The sequence below is a fragment of the Oryx dammah genome, unplaced genomic scaffold, assembly GCF_014754425.2.
Source record: "Oryx dammah isolate SB20612 unplaced genomic scaffold, SCBI_Odam_1.1 HiC_scaffold_1, whole genome shotgun sequence".
In the NCBI taxonomy this organism is placed as follows: Eukaryota; Metazoa; Chordata; class Mammalia; order Artiodactyla; family Bovidae; genus Oryx; species Oryx dammah.
Genome location: NW_024070185.1, coordinates 6,853,439 through 6,867,376, shown reverse-complemented (window position 1 = coordinate 6,867,376; position 13,938 = coordinate 6,853,439). Strand labels below are relative to the sequence as shown.

The 13,938-nt window shown below is 36.9% G+C and overlaps 1 protein-coding gene across 2 annotated transcripts in view; it reads left to right on the top strand.

Annotated features, from left to right (window-relative positions):
• Positions 1-9,101, top strand: part of GLRA3 (glycine receptor alpha 3) — a 186,631-nt gene extending 177,530 nt beyond the window's left edge. For both annotated transcript variants that reach the window (XM_040232270.1, XM_040232354.1), the window contains one exon: positions 8,418-9,101. In XM_040232270.1, the coding sequence (XP_040088204.1) occupies positions 8,418-8,696 (279 nt within the window). In that variant the 3' untranslated portion in view covers positions 8,697-9,101. The remainder of the gene's footprint in view (positions 1-8,417) is intronic.
• Positions 9,102-13,938: the final 4,837 nt, after the last annotated feature.

Sequence of the window (13,938 nt, the reverse complement as noted above, 5' to 3'; positions counted from 1 at the left end):
TCTGCATGTCATCATGGTCATTCTACTATGACCGTGATGCCTATGAACCCAGCTCACTGTGCCCCACCAGCTTATTAATATTCTTAATGTCATCTTCTCATTTTTCCGCAGTCTGACTGCACATGGCACGTTGGCTTCCACAGTCCCAAAGAGCTGTGTTTACCACCCACGGCTATCTGTGTTAACCATGGCACAGCCTGGGACCCCACCCAGAACTGGGCAAGGAGAACTTGGCCTTCGGACTTCTTTCTGTCTTTGCAGATGGAGTCAGCTCAGCCACCCTGTCAGCCCCTTTTGTTTGCATTCCCGTTGGCATCACTGGATTAACTTCTGAGATGAAAACAGCAGATTGAACAGGGTTCCTTAAGGGAAGCAGCTGCAGGAACTTGAAACCATGTCCTTCCTCCCGACTGGTGACAACCTGCCAGGAAAACTTTCATAGTAATCCTGTCAATTTTCGTTCTTCTCAGTCTGCGTTTTAAAAGTCACCTCATCAGAGCTGATAGATAGATTCTCCTCTGGCCAAGCTCTTTCTTCTGAATAGCCCAGATTTTTTTTTTTTTTTCCATCAGTGGAACCCAGCATGTCAACTGCTAGGGTAAACCTCTCCGCAAATCATACATACCTTCCTTCTTTGCCCAAAGGAGAGCCACCTGGGAACCCAGGCTTAGGGGAGTCCCTGAATCACCATGTTTACCAGAGTGTAGGTCAGAGGATAAGGCTTGAGAAATCTAATTTATTTTCCTTCTATTATTATTATTAATTTTTGTTTAGTCACTAAGTCATGTCTGATGCTTTTTTAAATATTTATTTTAATTGAAGGTTAACTACTTTACAATATTGTATTGGTTTTACCATACATCAACATGAATCCACCACAGGTATACACATGTTCCCCATCCTGAACCCCCCTCCCTCCTCCCTCCCTGTACCATCCCTCTGGGTCATCCCAGTGCACTAGCCTCAAGCATCCAGTATCATGCATCGGACCTAGACTGGGGATTCGTTTCATATATGATATTATACACGTTTCAATGCCATTCTTCCAAATCATCCCACCCTCTCCCTCTCCCTCTCCCACAGAGTCCAGAAGACTGTTCTATACATCTGTGTCTCTTTTGCTATCTCACATACAGGATTATCATTACCATCTTTCTAAATTCTATATATATGCATTAGTATACTGTATTGGTGTTTTTCTTTCTGGCTTACTTCAATCTGTATAATAGGCTCCAGTTTCATCCACCTCATTAGAACTGATTCAAATGTATACTTTTTAATGGCTGAGTAATACTCCATTGTGTATATGTACCACAGCTTTCTTATCCATTCATCTGCTGATGGACATCTAGGTTGCTTCCATGTCCTGGCTATTATAAACAGTGCTGCAATGAACTTTGAGACTCCCGTGGACGGTAGCCTGCCAGGCTTCTCTATCCATGGGATTTCCCAGGCAAGAATACTAGAGTGGATTGCCATACCCTCCTCCAGGGAATCTTCCTGACCCAGGGATGGAACCCGCATCTCTTATGTCTCCTGCATTGAAGTCAGGTTGTTTACCACTAGAGCCACCTGGGAAGCCAAGCTGCACAGAGATGATCAATTATCAATTGTATCTTGAGCCACTTTCCCCTGTTTTATAACCTAGTTTCCCATTGGTTTTCTCTCAGTGATCACCCTCCTGCCAATTCAACGGGGCATACAGCTGTGTCATCCGTCTCCCAACAGTACGATTTATCCCCAGTATTTTCCCTGCAGGGTTTCCTGTCTCAAACTCAGGGAGGATCAGGGTCAAGTTCTCATCAGAACTCCCTCCCAGAAACTTGAGCCACATTGAGGCTGAAAGGATCTGAAAGCCAAGTCACCTTCTGTCATTACCGCTGAGGTTTGGGGTTCAAACTGTCAGTCAGACCCTCCAGACACATTAGACTTTAACCTGATATTGTGTTTACTCAGTCCTCTAGGAGCAGACAAGGCAGGCAACACGCCAGACACAGCATTTCCATCTCGGGAGCGGGGGCAGGGGCAGCCACTCAAGAGCGTTTTTGGCCCCACACTCTTTGGGCCACCACTCAGCTCCCCCAGGGCAGGAGCCAAAGCACAGGGCACAGACTTCTCATTCCTGTTACCTTAAGGCCATTGTTGTTTCCAAGGAAATGATGCTGGAAGAACTAGTGTTTCTCTGCAGTCCTCAACAGCCAGGCTGGCATTGACCCCTTACTCACAGTTCACTGGAAAGACACAGATGAGGAACATATAGTTGTTCATGACATATGTTAAATCTGAAGAGGATTTTCTCTGTTTTGAGATAAGAGTCTATGTGGGGAGCTCTCTGAAGGTTTGAAAATACTCAGTTCTCTAGAACAGATGGTCAGTGGAGGAAGAGGGTTAGAAGGTACAGACTTCCAGTTTTAAATATATAAGCCTTAGGGACATAATGTACAACACAACTGTAGTTAACGCTGCTGTAAGATATAGCACATATGACATATAGGAAAGTTTTTAACAGAATAGACCCTGAGAGTTCTCAGCACAAAGAATTTTTTTCTCTCTTTTAGTCTATATGAGATAATAGATGTTCACTAAACCTACTGTGGTAATCATTTCACAATATATCTAAGTCAAACCATCACACAGTACACCTTAAATTTATACAGTTCTGTGTCAGTTATTTCTCCATAAAGAAAAAGGAAAATCAAAGAAAACAGTTATTTGCCCTTAACAATTCCACATAAGTGAAAACTATTGGCAGTATAAATGAACATCCTTTATAAAGACTACTAGAAAATCAGTTTCCAGTTTTTTTGTAAGATTACAACAGTTACGTGTACTTAGGGTCATCAGCGTTCATTTCAGACTTATTTACTCAAAAGTCAATTACTTATACATCTTTTGTTCAGGTCAGTTGTTCAGTCATCTCCAACTCTTTGTGATCCCATGGACTGCAGCATGCCAGGCTTCTCTGTCAATCAACAATTCCCGGAGTGTACTCAAATTCATGTTCATTGAATTGGTGATGCCATCCAACCATCGCATCCTCTGTCGTCCCCTTCTCCTCCCGCCTTCCATCTTTCCCAGCATCAGGGTCTTTTCAAATGAGTCCATTCTTCATGTCAGGTGGCCAAAGTATTGGAGTTTCAGCTTCAGCATCAGTCCTTCCAATGAATATTCAGGACTGATTTCCTTTAGGATGGACAGCTTGGATCTCCTTGCAGTCCAAGGGACTCTCAAGTCTTCTCCAACACCACAGTTCAAAAACATCAATTCTTTGGTGCTCAGCTTTCTTTATAGTCCAACTCTCACATTCATCCATGACTACTGGAAAAGCCATAGCTTTGACTAGATGGACCTTTGATGGCAAAGTAATGTCTCTGCTTTTTAATATGCTGTCTAGGTTGGTCATAACTTTTCCTCCAAGGAGCAAGCGTCTTTTAATTTATTGGCTGCAGTCACCATCCGCAGTGATTTTGGAGCGCTCCACAAACAGAGTCTGACACTGTTTCCATTGTTTCCCCATCTATTTGCCATGAAGTGATGGGATTGTATGCCATGATATTAGTTTTATGAATGTTGAGTATTAAGCTAGGTTTTTCAAAAAATTTATTTATTTTAACTGGAGGCTAATTACTTTACAATATTGTATTAGTTTTGCCATACATTGACATGAATCCGCCATGGGTGTACATGTGTTTCCCTTCTTGAACCCCCCCTCCCACATCCCTCCCCATACCATCCCTCTGGGTCATCCCAGTGCATCAGCCCCAAGCACCCTGTCTCATGCATTGAAACTGGACTGGCGATTCATTTCACGTATGATAATATACATGTTTCAATGCCATTCTCCCAAATCATCCCTCCCTCGCCCTCTCCCACAGAGTCCATATGACTGTTTACATCTGTGTCTCTTTTGCTGTCTCACATTCAGGGTTATCGTTACCATCTTTCTAAATTCCATATATATGCGTTAGTATACTGTATGGGTATTTTTCTTTCTGGCTTACTTCACTTGTATAATAGACTCCAGTTTCATCCACCTCATTAGAACTGATTCAAATGTATTCTTTTTAATGGTTGTGTAATACTCCATTGTGTATATGTACCACAGCTTTCTTATCCATTTGTCTGCTGATAGACATCTAGGTTGCTTCTGTGTCCTGGCTATTATAAACAGTGCTGTGATGAAGATTGGGGTACATGTGTCTCTTTCAATTCTGGTTTCCTTGGTGTGTATGCCCAGCAGTGGGATTGCTGGGTCATATGGCAGTTCTATTTCCAGTTTGTTTTTTTTTTTTTAAGGAATCTCCACACTGTTCTCCATGGTGGCTGTACTAGTTTGCATTCCCACCAACAGTGTAAGAGGGTTCCTTTTTCTCCACAGCATCTCCAGCATTTATTGCTTGTAGACTTTTGGATAGCAGCCATTCTGACTGGCATGAAATGGTACCTCACTGTGGTTTTGATTTGCATTTCCCTAATAATGAGTGATGTTGAGCATCTTTTCATGTGTTTGTTAGCCATCTGTAGTCTTCTGTGGGGAAATGCCTGTATAGTTCTTTGGCCCACTTTTTGATTGGGTAGTTTATTTTCCTGGAATTGAGCTGCAGGAGTTGCTTGTGTATTTTTGAGATTAGTTCTTTGTCAGTTGCTTCATATGCTATTATTTTCTCCCATTCTGAAGGCTGTGTTTTCACCTTACTTATAGTTTCCTTTGTTGTGCAGAAGCTTTTAATTTTAATTAGGCCCCATTTGTTTATTTTTGCTTTCATTTCCAATATTCTGGGAGGTGGGTCATAGAGGATCCTGCTGTGATTTATGTCGGATAGCGTTTTGCCTATGTTTTTCTCTAGGAGTTTTATAGTTTCTGGCCTTACTTTTTGATCTTTAATCCATTTTGAGTTTATTTTTGTGTATGGTGTTAGAGAGTGTTCTAGTTTCATTTTTTTTTTTACAAGTGGTTGACCACTTTTCCCAGCACCACTTGTTAAAGAGATTGTCTTTTCTCCATTGTATATTTTTACCTCCTTTGTCTGTTTTTACCTCCTTTGTCAAAGATAAGGTGTCCATAGGTGCATGGATTTATCTCTGGGTTTTCTATTTTTTTCCCTTGATCTATATTTCTGTCTTTGTGTCAGTACCATATTGTCTTGATGACTGTGGCTTTGTAGTAGAGCCTGAAGTCGGGCAGGTTGATTCCTCCAGTTCCATTCTTCTTTCTCAAGATTGCTTTGGCTATTCAAGGTTTTTTGTATTTTGATTCAAATTGTGAAATTATTTGTTCTAGTTCTATGAAAAATATTGTTGGTAGCTTGATAGGGATTGAATTGAATCTATAGATTGCTTTGGGTAGTATACTCATATTCACTATATTAATTCTTCCAATCCATGAACACGGTATATTTCTCCATCTATTTGTGTCCTCTTTGATTTATTTCACCAGTGTTTTATGGTTTTCTATATATAGGTCTTTTGTTTCTTTAGGTAGATATATTCCTAACTATTCTTTTCGTTGCAATGGTAAATGGAATTTTTTCCTTAATTTCTCTTTCTGTTTTCTCATTGTTAGTGTATAGGAATGCAAGGGATTTCTGTGTGTTGATTTTATATCCTGAAACTTTACTATATTCACTGAGTAGCTCTAGTAATTTTCTGGTGGAGTCTTTAGGGTTTTCTATGTAGAGGATCATGTCATCTGTAAACAGTGAGAGTTTTACTTTTTCTTTTCCAATTTGGATTCCTTTTTATTTCTTTTTCTGCTATGATTGCTGTGGCCAAAACTTCACAGTGAGAGTTTTACTTCTTCTTTTCCAATCTGGATTCCTTTTATTTCTTTTTCTCCTCTGATTGCTGTGGCCAAAACTTCCAGAACTATGTTGAATAGTAGTGGTGAGAGTGGGCACCTTTGTCTTGTTCCTGACTTTAGGGGAAATGCTTTCAATTTTTCACCATTGAGGATAATGTTTGCTGTGGGTTTGTCATATATAGCTTTTATTATGTTCAGGTATGTTCCTTCTATTCCTGCTTTCTGGAGAGTTTTTATCATAAATGGATGTTGAGTTTTGTCAAAGACTTTCTCTGCATCTATTGAGATAATCATAAGGTTTTTATTCTTCAATTTGTTAATGTGGTGTATTACATTGATTGATTTGTAGATATTGAAGAATTCTTACATCCCTGGGATAAAGCCCACTTGGTCATGATTTATGATCTTTTTAATATGTTGTTGGATTCTGTTTGCTAGAATTTTGTTAAGGATTTTTGCATCTATGTTCATCAGTGATATTGGCCTGTAGTTTTATTTTTTTTGTGTGTGTGGCATTTTGTCAGGTTTTGGTATTAGGGTGATACAATAGACCAGTTAGACCTAATTGATAGCTATGGGACATTTCACCCCCAAACAATGAATTTCACCTTTTTGTCAAGCACACACGGAACCTTCTCCAGGATAGATCACATCCTAGGCCATAAATCTAGCCTTGGTAAATTGAAAAAAAATTGAAATCATTCCAAGCATCTTTTCTGACCACAATGCAGTAAGATTAGATGTCAATTACAGGAAAAAACTATTAAAAGTTCCAACAGATGGAGGCTGAACAACACACTGCTGAACAACCAACAAATCACAGAAGAAATCAAAAAAAGAAATCAAAATATGCATAGAAACGAATGAAAATGAAAACACAACAACCCAAAACCTATGGGACACTGTAAAAGCTGTGCTAAGGGGAAGGTTCATAGCAATACAGGCTTACCTCTAGAAACAAGAAAAAAAGTCAAATAAATAGCCTAAAGGCACCCCACTCCAGTACTCTTGCCTGGAAAATCCCATGGATGGAGGAGCCTGGTAGGCTGCAGTCATGGGGTTGCTAAGAGTCGGACATGACTGAGCGACTTGACTTTCACTTTTCACTTTCATGCATTGGAGAAGGAAATGGCAACCCACTCCATTGTTCTTGCCTGGAGAATCCCAGGGACGGGGGAGCCTGGTGGGCTGCCATCTCTGGGGTCGCACAGAGTCGGACACGACTGGAGCAACTTAGTAGCAGCAGCAGCTACACCTAAAGCAACTAGAAAAGGAAGAAATGAAGAACACCAGGGTTAGTAGAAGGAAAGAAATCTTAAAAATTAGGGCAGAAATAAATGCAAAAGAAACAAAAGAGACCATAGCAAAAATCAACAAAGCCAAAAGCTGGTTCTTTGAGAAGATAAATAAAATTGACAAACCATTAGCCAGACTCACCAAGAAACAAAGGGAGAACAATCAAATCAACAAAATTAGAAATGAAAATGGAGAGATCACAAAAGACAACACAGAAATACAAAGGATCATAAGGGACTATTATCAGTAACTATATGCCAATAAAATGGACAACTTGGAAGAAATGGACAAATTCTTAGAAAAGTACAACTTTCCAAAACTGAACCAGGAAGAAATAGAAAATCTTAACAGACCCATCAAAAGCATGGAAATTGAAACTGTAATCAGAAATCTTCCAGCAAACAAAAGCCCAGGACCAGCTTCACAGCTGAATTTTACCAAAAATTTAGAGAAGAGCTAACACCTATCCTACTCAAACTCTTCCAGAAAATTGCAGAGGAAGGTAAACTTCAAAACTCATTCTATGAGGCCACCATCACCCTAAGACAGCTTTTTCACTCTCCTCTTTCACTTTCATCAAGAGGCTCTTTAGTTCTTCACTTTCTGCCAAAAGGGTGTTGTTATTTGCATATCTGAGGTTATTGATATTTCTCCTGGTAATCTTGATTCCAGCTTTCCAGCTTCATCCAGTCCAACATTTCTCATGATGTACTCTGCATATAAGTTAAATAAACAGGGTGACACTATGTAGCTTGACATACTGCTTTCCCGATTTGGAACCAGTCTGTTGTTCCATTTCCAATTCTAACTGTTGCTTCTTGACCTGCATACAGATTTCTTAGGAGGCAGGCCAGGTGGTCTGGTATTCCCATCTCTTTCAGAATTTTCCAGTTTGTTGTGATCCACACAGTCAAAGACTTTGGCATAGTCAATAAAGCAGAAGTAGATGTTTTTCTGGAACTCTCTTGCTTTTTCAATGACCCAACAGATGTTGGATAACTTATTAGCCACATAGAATTTTTTCTTGCCCAGTTTATTTAGGTGGTCTGGCAATATGTAGAGAATATCAGAATATTTAGTTTTTCCATTAAAATATAACACTTGAGAGTTTTATTGAATAGACTCATCTATGTGATACAGCAGGATAAATCATTAAAACTTGAATAGGAGCAAAAGTCAACTCACCTTGATATACTTTATCTTTTCATTATAATAATGTTACCATTTATCATTATAAAGCCTCAGTAATGGTTCTGAAGCACTTGTTATACATGCCTTGCCTTATTCTATGACTTCAGTGCTTCTATTTTTCTTATGACAGGATGATGAGATAAGGGAAAGCCGGTTCAGCTTCACAGCTTATGGAATGGGGCCGTGTCTGCAAACCAAAGAAGGTGTGACCCCAAAGGGCCCCAACCATCCTGTCCAAGTAATGCCGAAGAGCCCAGATGAGATGAGGAAGGTCTTTATCGACCGGGCCAAGAAGATTGACACCATCTCCCGAGCCTGCTTCCCATTAGCCTTTTTGATTTTTAATATTTTCTACTGGGTTATCTATAAAATCCTTAGGCATGAGGATATTCATCAGCAGCAAGATTAAGTCTCGGGGAGTGTGCAAGTGTACAAACTCAGTGTGTCAACTCAGAGGGAAGGTTTTTGCCATAAGGGTGTGTGTGTCTGTGTGTGTGTGTGGTATACAAATGATGACCATTGTGCTCAAGTGACATATAGAAAGGTGTTATTATGACTTGCTATGCAAAGTCATGAGGCAGTTGTGATTCCTTTAATGAATACAAAATATATGTATTATTGGGATTCTAGTTCATTAAGATTATCTGTTCTGTCACAGTAAATTTTACAAGTGGACATATTATTGTCAATGTGTTTGTATGTAACATGATGTCACATAATAGTACATGTGAAAACTGCTTTGAAATTCTTTGATTTTTCAATTCAATATTAAATAACACAAAAGTAAAATTTGCACAGAAAACTTTTAAATAGGAAAAACAGGAAATGTTGAAGATTTTAAAAATGTAGCTTCAAGCTTTAAAATATTTTCTTATACTTGTAGTTACAAAATAGAAAAATAGTCAGATAGTTAAGTGACAAATTCACTCAATAATAATAGGAAATTGTACATACAAATGCTATAGAACCAACTTAAGTAATAGAAAATTAAAATCAGAAGATTAAAGTAAGAAACTTTTATTGTTTATGTACGAAATTTAATTGTTTAAAATATCAAATTTCCCTCTTTGGAAATGTTTTTAATGGCCAAAGCAATCATATTATACATAAACTCTACTTTTCTTAACTTTATATATCTGTGAATGAATATAGATATACTAAAAACATAATTGTTTTTAAAAAGTGTTATAGCTATGTATTTTTCTTTGTTGCCAAACACTGAATAAGTTCAAGCCAGCATCTTTGTTTTGTTAGACTTTTAATAGTTGCTTAAACATCTATAAGTAATTATGTTTATTGTTTTGATATAGTTGAACAAAGTTCAGTAAGACTTTTATATTTTAGTTTAGAATGAGACTTTAAAATTCAATGGGATTATAGTATTTACATTTTGATAAAAATGAATTTAATAAAAATCAAAATAGATTTTTTAAAAATAAGAACAGACTTCCCATCAAAGTTATATGTGTTCCAAATCCTAGCCCTAAATGTAAGGAAGATTTTAATTCTAAATTATATAAATAAATCACTTCTATAAATGAGAATTGATTGTTTTGTATTTCTGAATTAATAGTTTCAATCTATAAGATATCCACCAATTGTGAATAATTCTAAATAAAAGTTTTACTTAAAACTTATCAGCAACCCCATGGAATTATTTCAACTACAATGGAGCATTAACTCATTTCGTGCAGTGTAATTAAGTGAAAATATATGATAGAATTTTGGGGTAAAATTAAACCAGACTCTGATTCTTTTCCAGTTTTGCTATTTTTTTTGCTTTATTTTTATCATCAATATTGCATTTTTTAAAAGCTCTATAATCCTTTTTAAAAATGTTTAATTACTGGTCAGATTCTCTAGATGGAAACTCAAGCCAAATTACTGACAGAGAAAGGTTTAATCATGAAGAAAACAACTAACTCAGATTTAAGAGGGATAAATAAGGCACTTTTGAACAAGACACTACTATTTTCGGATCTTTAACTATTATTAAACTAAAAGCAAGAGCTGCCATTTAAAGCTAAAATGTTTCAATATTATTGAACTTTGGTCTACCTAATTGTACTTTAAAAAAAGTAAATTTAAAAATAATGCATATTTGGCATTTTTTGCTACTAAAACACCAAATTTTCTTACTTTGTAGGTACTTTAAAATACAATTAGGGGGAAAAAAGGGTTGCCATTAAATGAAAATGCCACAGCAGAAGATACTACTATGTACTTTATTTTGAGGACTCTGCATCTCGAAGTTAAACATGTCCTTCTTCACTGAGTGTTTATGAACCCAAATCATGGAAATATATTCTTGTACCAAAGGTAGATTAAAGGTAGATATGTTGTTTGTGTTTTCTGAGGATAAGCTAGTGGGTTTGAATCGATGATAAACTATGTGTTGTCTCAACATATCTCTGAAATACTTGAACACATTTTTCTATACTTAATACATCTTAATTTTAAAGTTCTTTATCATTGCTTAAATTAAATGAATTCTGCCAGAAGCAAGTGCACAATGTTTGCTTAGACATACATAGACATAGGCAATGAACCTATGTCCCTAAAGAAATGTATGAACATCACTTGTTTTTACATTTGAGAATATTAAAAGTATCTCTTTTTTTTAAGCTTGAAACTTGGAATATAAAAATACTAGCCATGAAACAACTTTTTCAGCAAGGGTGTTGATATGGTGGAAATCTCTCTATCTCAAAAGAATTAAATTTTACTTAGGCATATATACTTAACATTGTCTCCCTATGCAAAGAAAATACTCTGAAAAAAATTTTTTTTAATTTAAAATGGAGTTCCCTGGCAGTCCAGTGATTAACGCTCTCTGATAGGGTAACTAAGATCCCACATGCCACATGGTACAGCCAAAAAATAAATAAATAAAAAAAATACTCTGATGTTTCACTCATATGGCAACAGTGGCATCGCAAATATATCTGAATCCAAAAAGTTTAAAGGAACCTGTCCCCTTTAATGAACTCCTCAATTCAGATCAGTTCAGTCACTCAGTTGTGTCCAACTCTTTGTGACCCCGTAAACTGCAGCACACCAGGCTTTCCTGTCCATTACCAACTCCCAAAGATACCCTTTAAAATGAACTCCTAGATATCCTTTAAAATGGTGAAACTTTATTGTAATTAGCATCCTAAGGCAGTATTTGCCTAAATGAGCCCTGTGCCAAACCCTGATATTTCAAATTAAACCAACTGCAAATCTATTAATGATGTGAAAATTGAAATGTGTGCATATGCCCTGAGTACCCACACATAGGTTGAAATTCTAATATGGATATTCTAAAGCATTTTGAAATAGTCACATTAGAAAGTTTGTTATTTTTCTACATGCAGTTTGCTTCACTTTTTTTCTAATTTTGTATCTCAACCACTGAAATCTGTGGTTGCGTGTGAATTTTAGGAAACCTTGTATTGATACCTTGGCGTATACTATGTAGCATCTTTTTCTTTCCCAGCTATTAGAATAGGAGTTTAACTATAGTGAGGACCTAGGACTTTCTTTACTATTTAAAACAGATTCCAGAAAGTTGCTGTAGAAGCAGAAAGCCAAGGGTTTCTAAAATGTCTCCATACCTTTTGGATGTTTCTCCAGAACGCTTACTCACCTGGAGAGCCTACGCCACTCCCAGCTGCTGAATTTAAGAGACTGTTCTGACTACTTATCCTATAGTCAATTTCTATTCTATAGGTATATTCATTCTAACAACTTTAATTTTAAATTACAGATGCTTTCAATCTGTATATCCCTAAAATATGGATACATGCATTGTGCTTATAAATTCTCAGGATCTTATGGAAGATAATGGAAATTTTAGGGCAAAACAGTGAGCAAATGAGGCTGCATGTTTGATGGAAGAGAAAAAGTTGTTAACTTAGCGCTCTGTGCAACTTATGTAGTTTTTAAGATTTTAAGAGAAAAGTAAGTGTATCCTCCATACTATACATTCCTTTTTCTGAATGTCTTTCACCCTGTTTTTAAAAATATACTTTTCTATTCTTAACATGATATACCTCAACCTGCTTCACTTTGGAAGACTGAGTTATATTGGCAGCTAAATCGTTCTTTCATCTACAAAGTACACATTCCATGAAAAGTACTCAAGGAAAGATGGGACTTGCCAATATTAAACATAGAAAATTCTTTCAATATTAAATAAATAGGAAGTGGGCAACACTGACATTCACAGGTGTCCCCTAACAACCTGTTAGAGCCCTCTCAGAATGAAACTCAGAAGGCATATAAGCCACAGTTCTTAGACCAATGAATCATTAATAATCTTTGAGGTCCTGTCTCCAACTCTAAATAGATTTCACAGACCTTGAAACATAGATAACAGGAAAAGTTCTGAAAATTTACGAGCATATACCATCTGTATTTCTCATCTAGTTGATGCTGACCTAGTAAAGAAAAGCAAAAGACCCTAAGGACACAGCACTGACTTTTATATAGTCTGTCTGTCCATACTCATTAATGCTGACAAGGCAAAGACTTCAAGGTAATGAACTTGACTGAAACACATTCAGAGAATAAGTATAGGTTCCACCTCAAGGCATTTTAATTTTAACAGTCTATCCAAGGAAAATATCACCAATGAAACCGAGCCTATGCATTAATATTTATGTTAGTTCATTTAAGGGATTAGTTGGAAATTGTTTCAGTGACTCAAAGAATTGTTTCTGCACCTTTATAATTGTAAATTTGTCTTTTGAGTTATATTTACTTATCAAGCACAAACATGGTAATGACATTTTGCTTGTTCATTTGGATATTCAGTTTTTAAACTAGATCATTTTATTGCCTACCCTTGGCTTCTGGACTGAGTTACATGCGCTTATGGAGGTATTGGAACTTTCAGCGCCATCGTCAGCTCTGGCAGACTATAAAAACTTGCCACTGTCATCTGCATTTCAGAGAAGAATTGAGTTGCAAAAATTGCACAACTTTTTAAAGTGACAAATTTCAATATATCTTAAAGCTGTATCCTGAACTAATTTGCTGAAGCAAAACTAAAGGATTTTCTGGTGCAGTTTTTCCAATATTTTTTGACACGACCACTTTCCTTAGCTGAACCTTCCTGAACAATGGGCAGTGGAAAGGTAAGACCATGAGGCTTAGAATTCCAAAAAAGACGGAAATTTTGAATATAATGGCAACCAAATCTTATTCTCCACAATGCCTACATAATTCCTTACTGTATCCTCTTCTTGGGACCATTCATAACAGTGCAGAAACAATCTTGTCCATCCCACTGATCAGTGAGTAACAGCCTTTAACTAAGCAAACAGTCACCATCTCAGTTTCCATGATGTATTTAGACCTCGAAGTTCACCAACTCATCTCTTTAATGAGGGATGCTAAAAAATGATAAGAATTAAAGTTTGTGTCTGGAAAACAGTGGGGTGCTTTTCAATTAAATATTTTAGAAACTACAGTGTATATGAACACACAGGTTCCCCTTTGATTGAATACAAATAAAAAACCCATAATATCTGATCTGCCTTCCTCAGCAGATGCATTGATTTTTATTTTCTGGTTCAAGTACTACAAAGAGTGATGAAAAGTGAAGTGAAAATGTTAGTTACTCAGTCGTGTCTGACTCTTTGAGACCCCATGGACTGTAGCTTGCC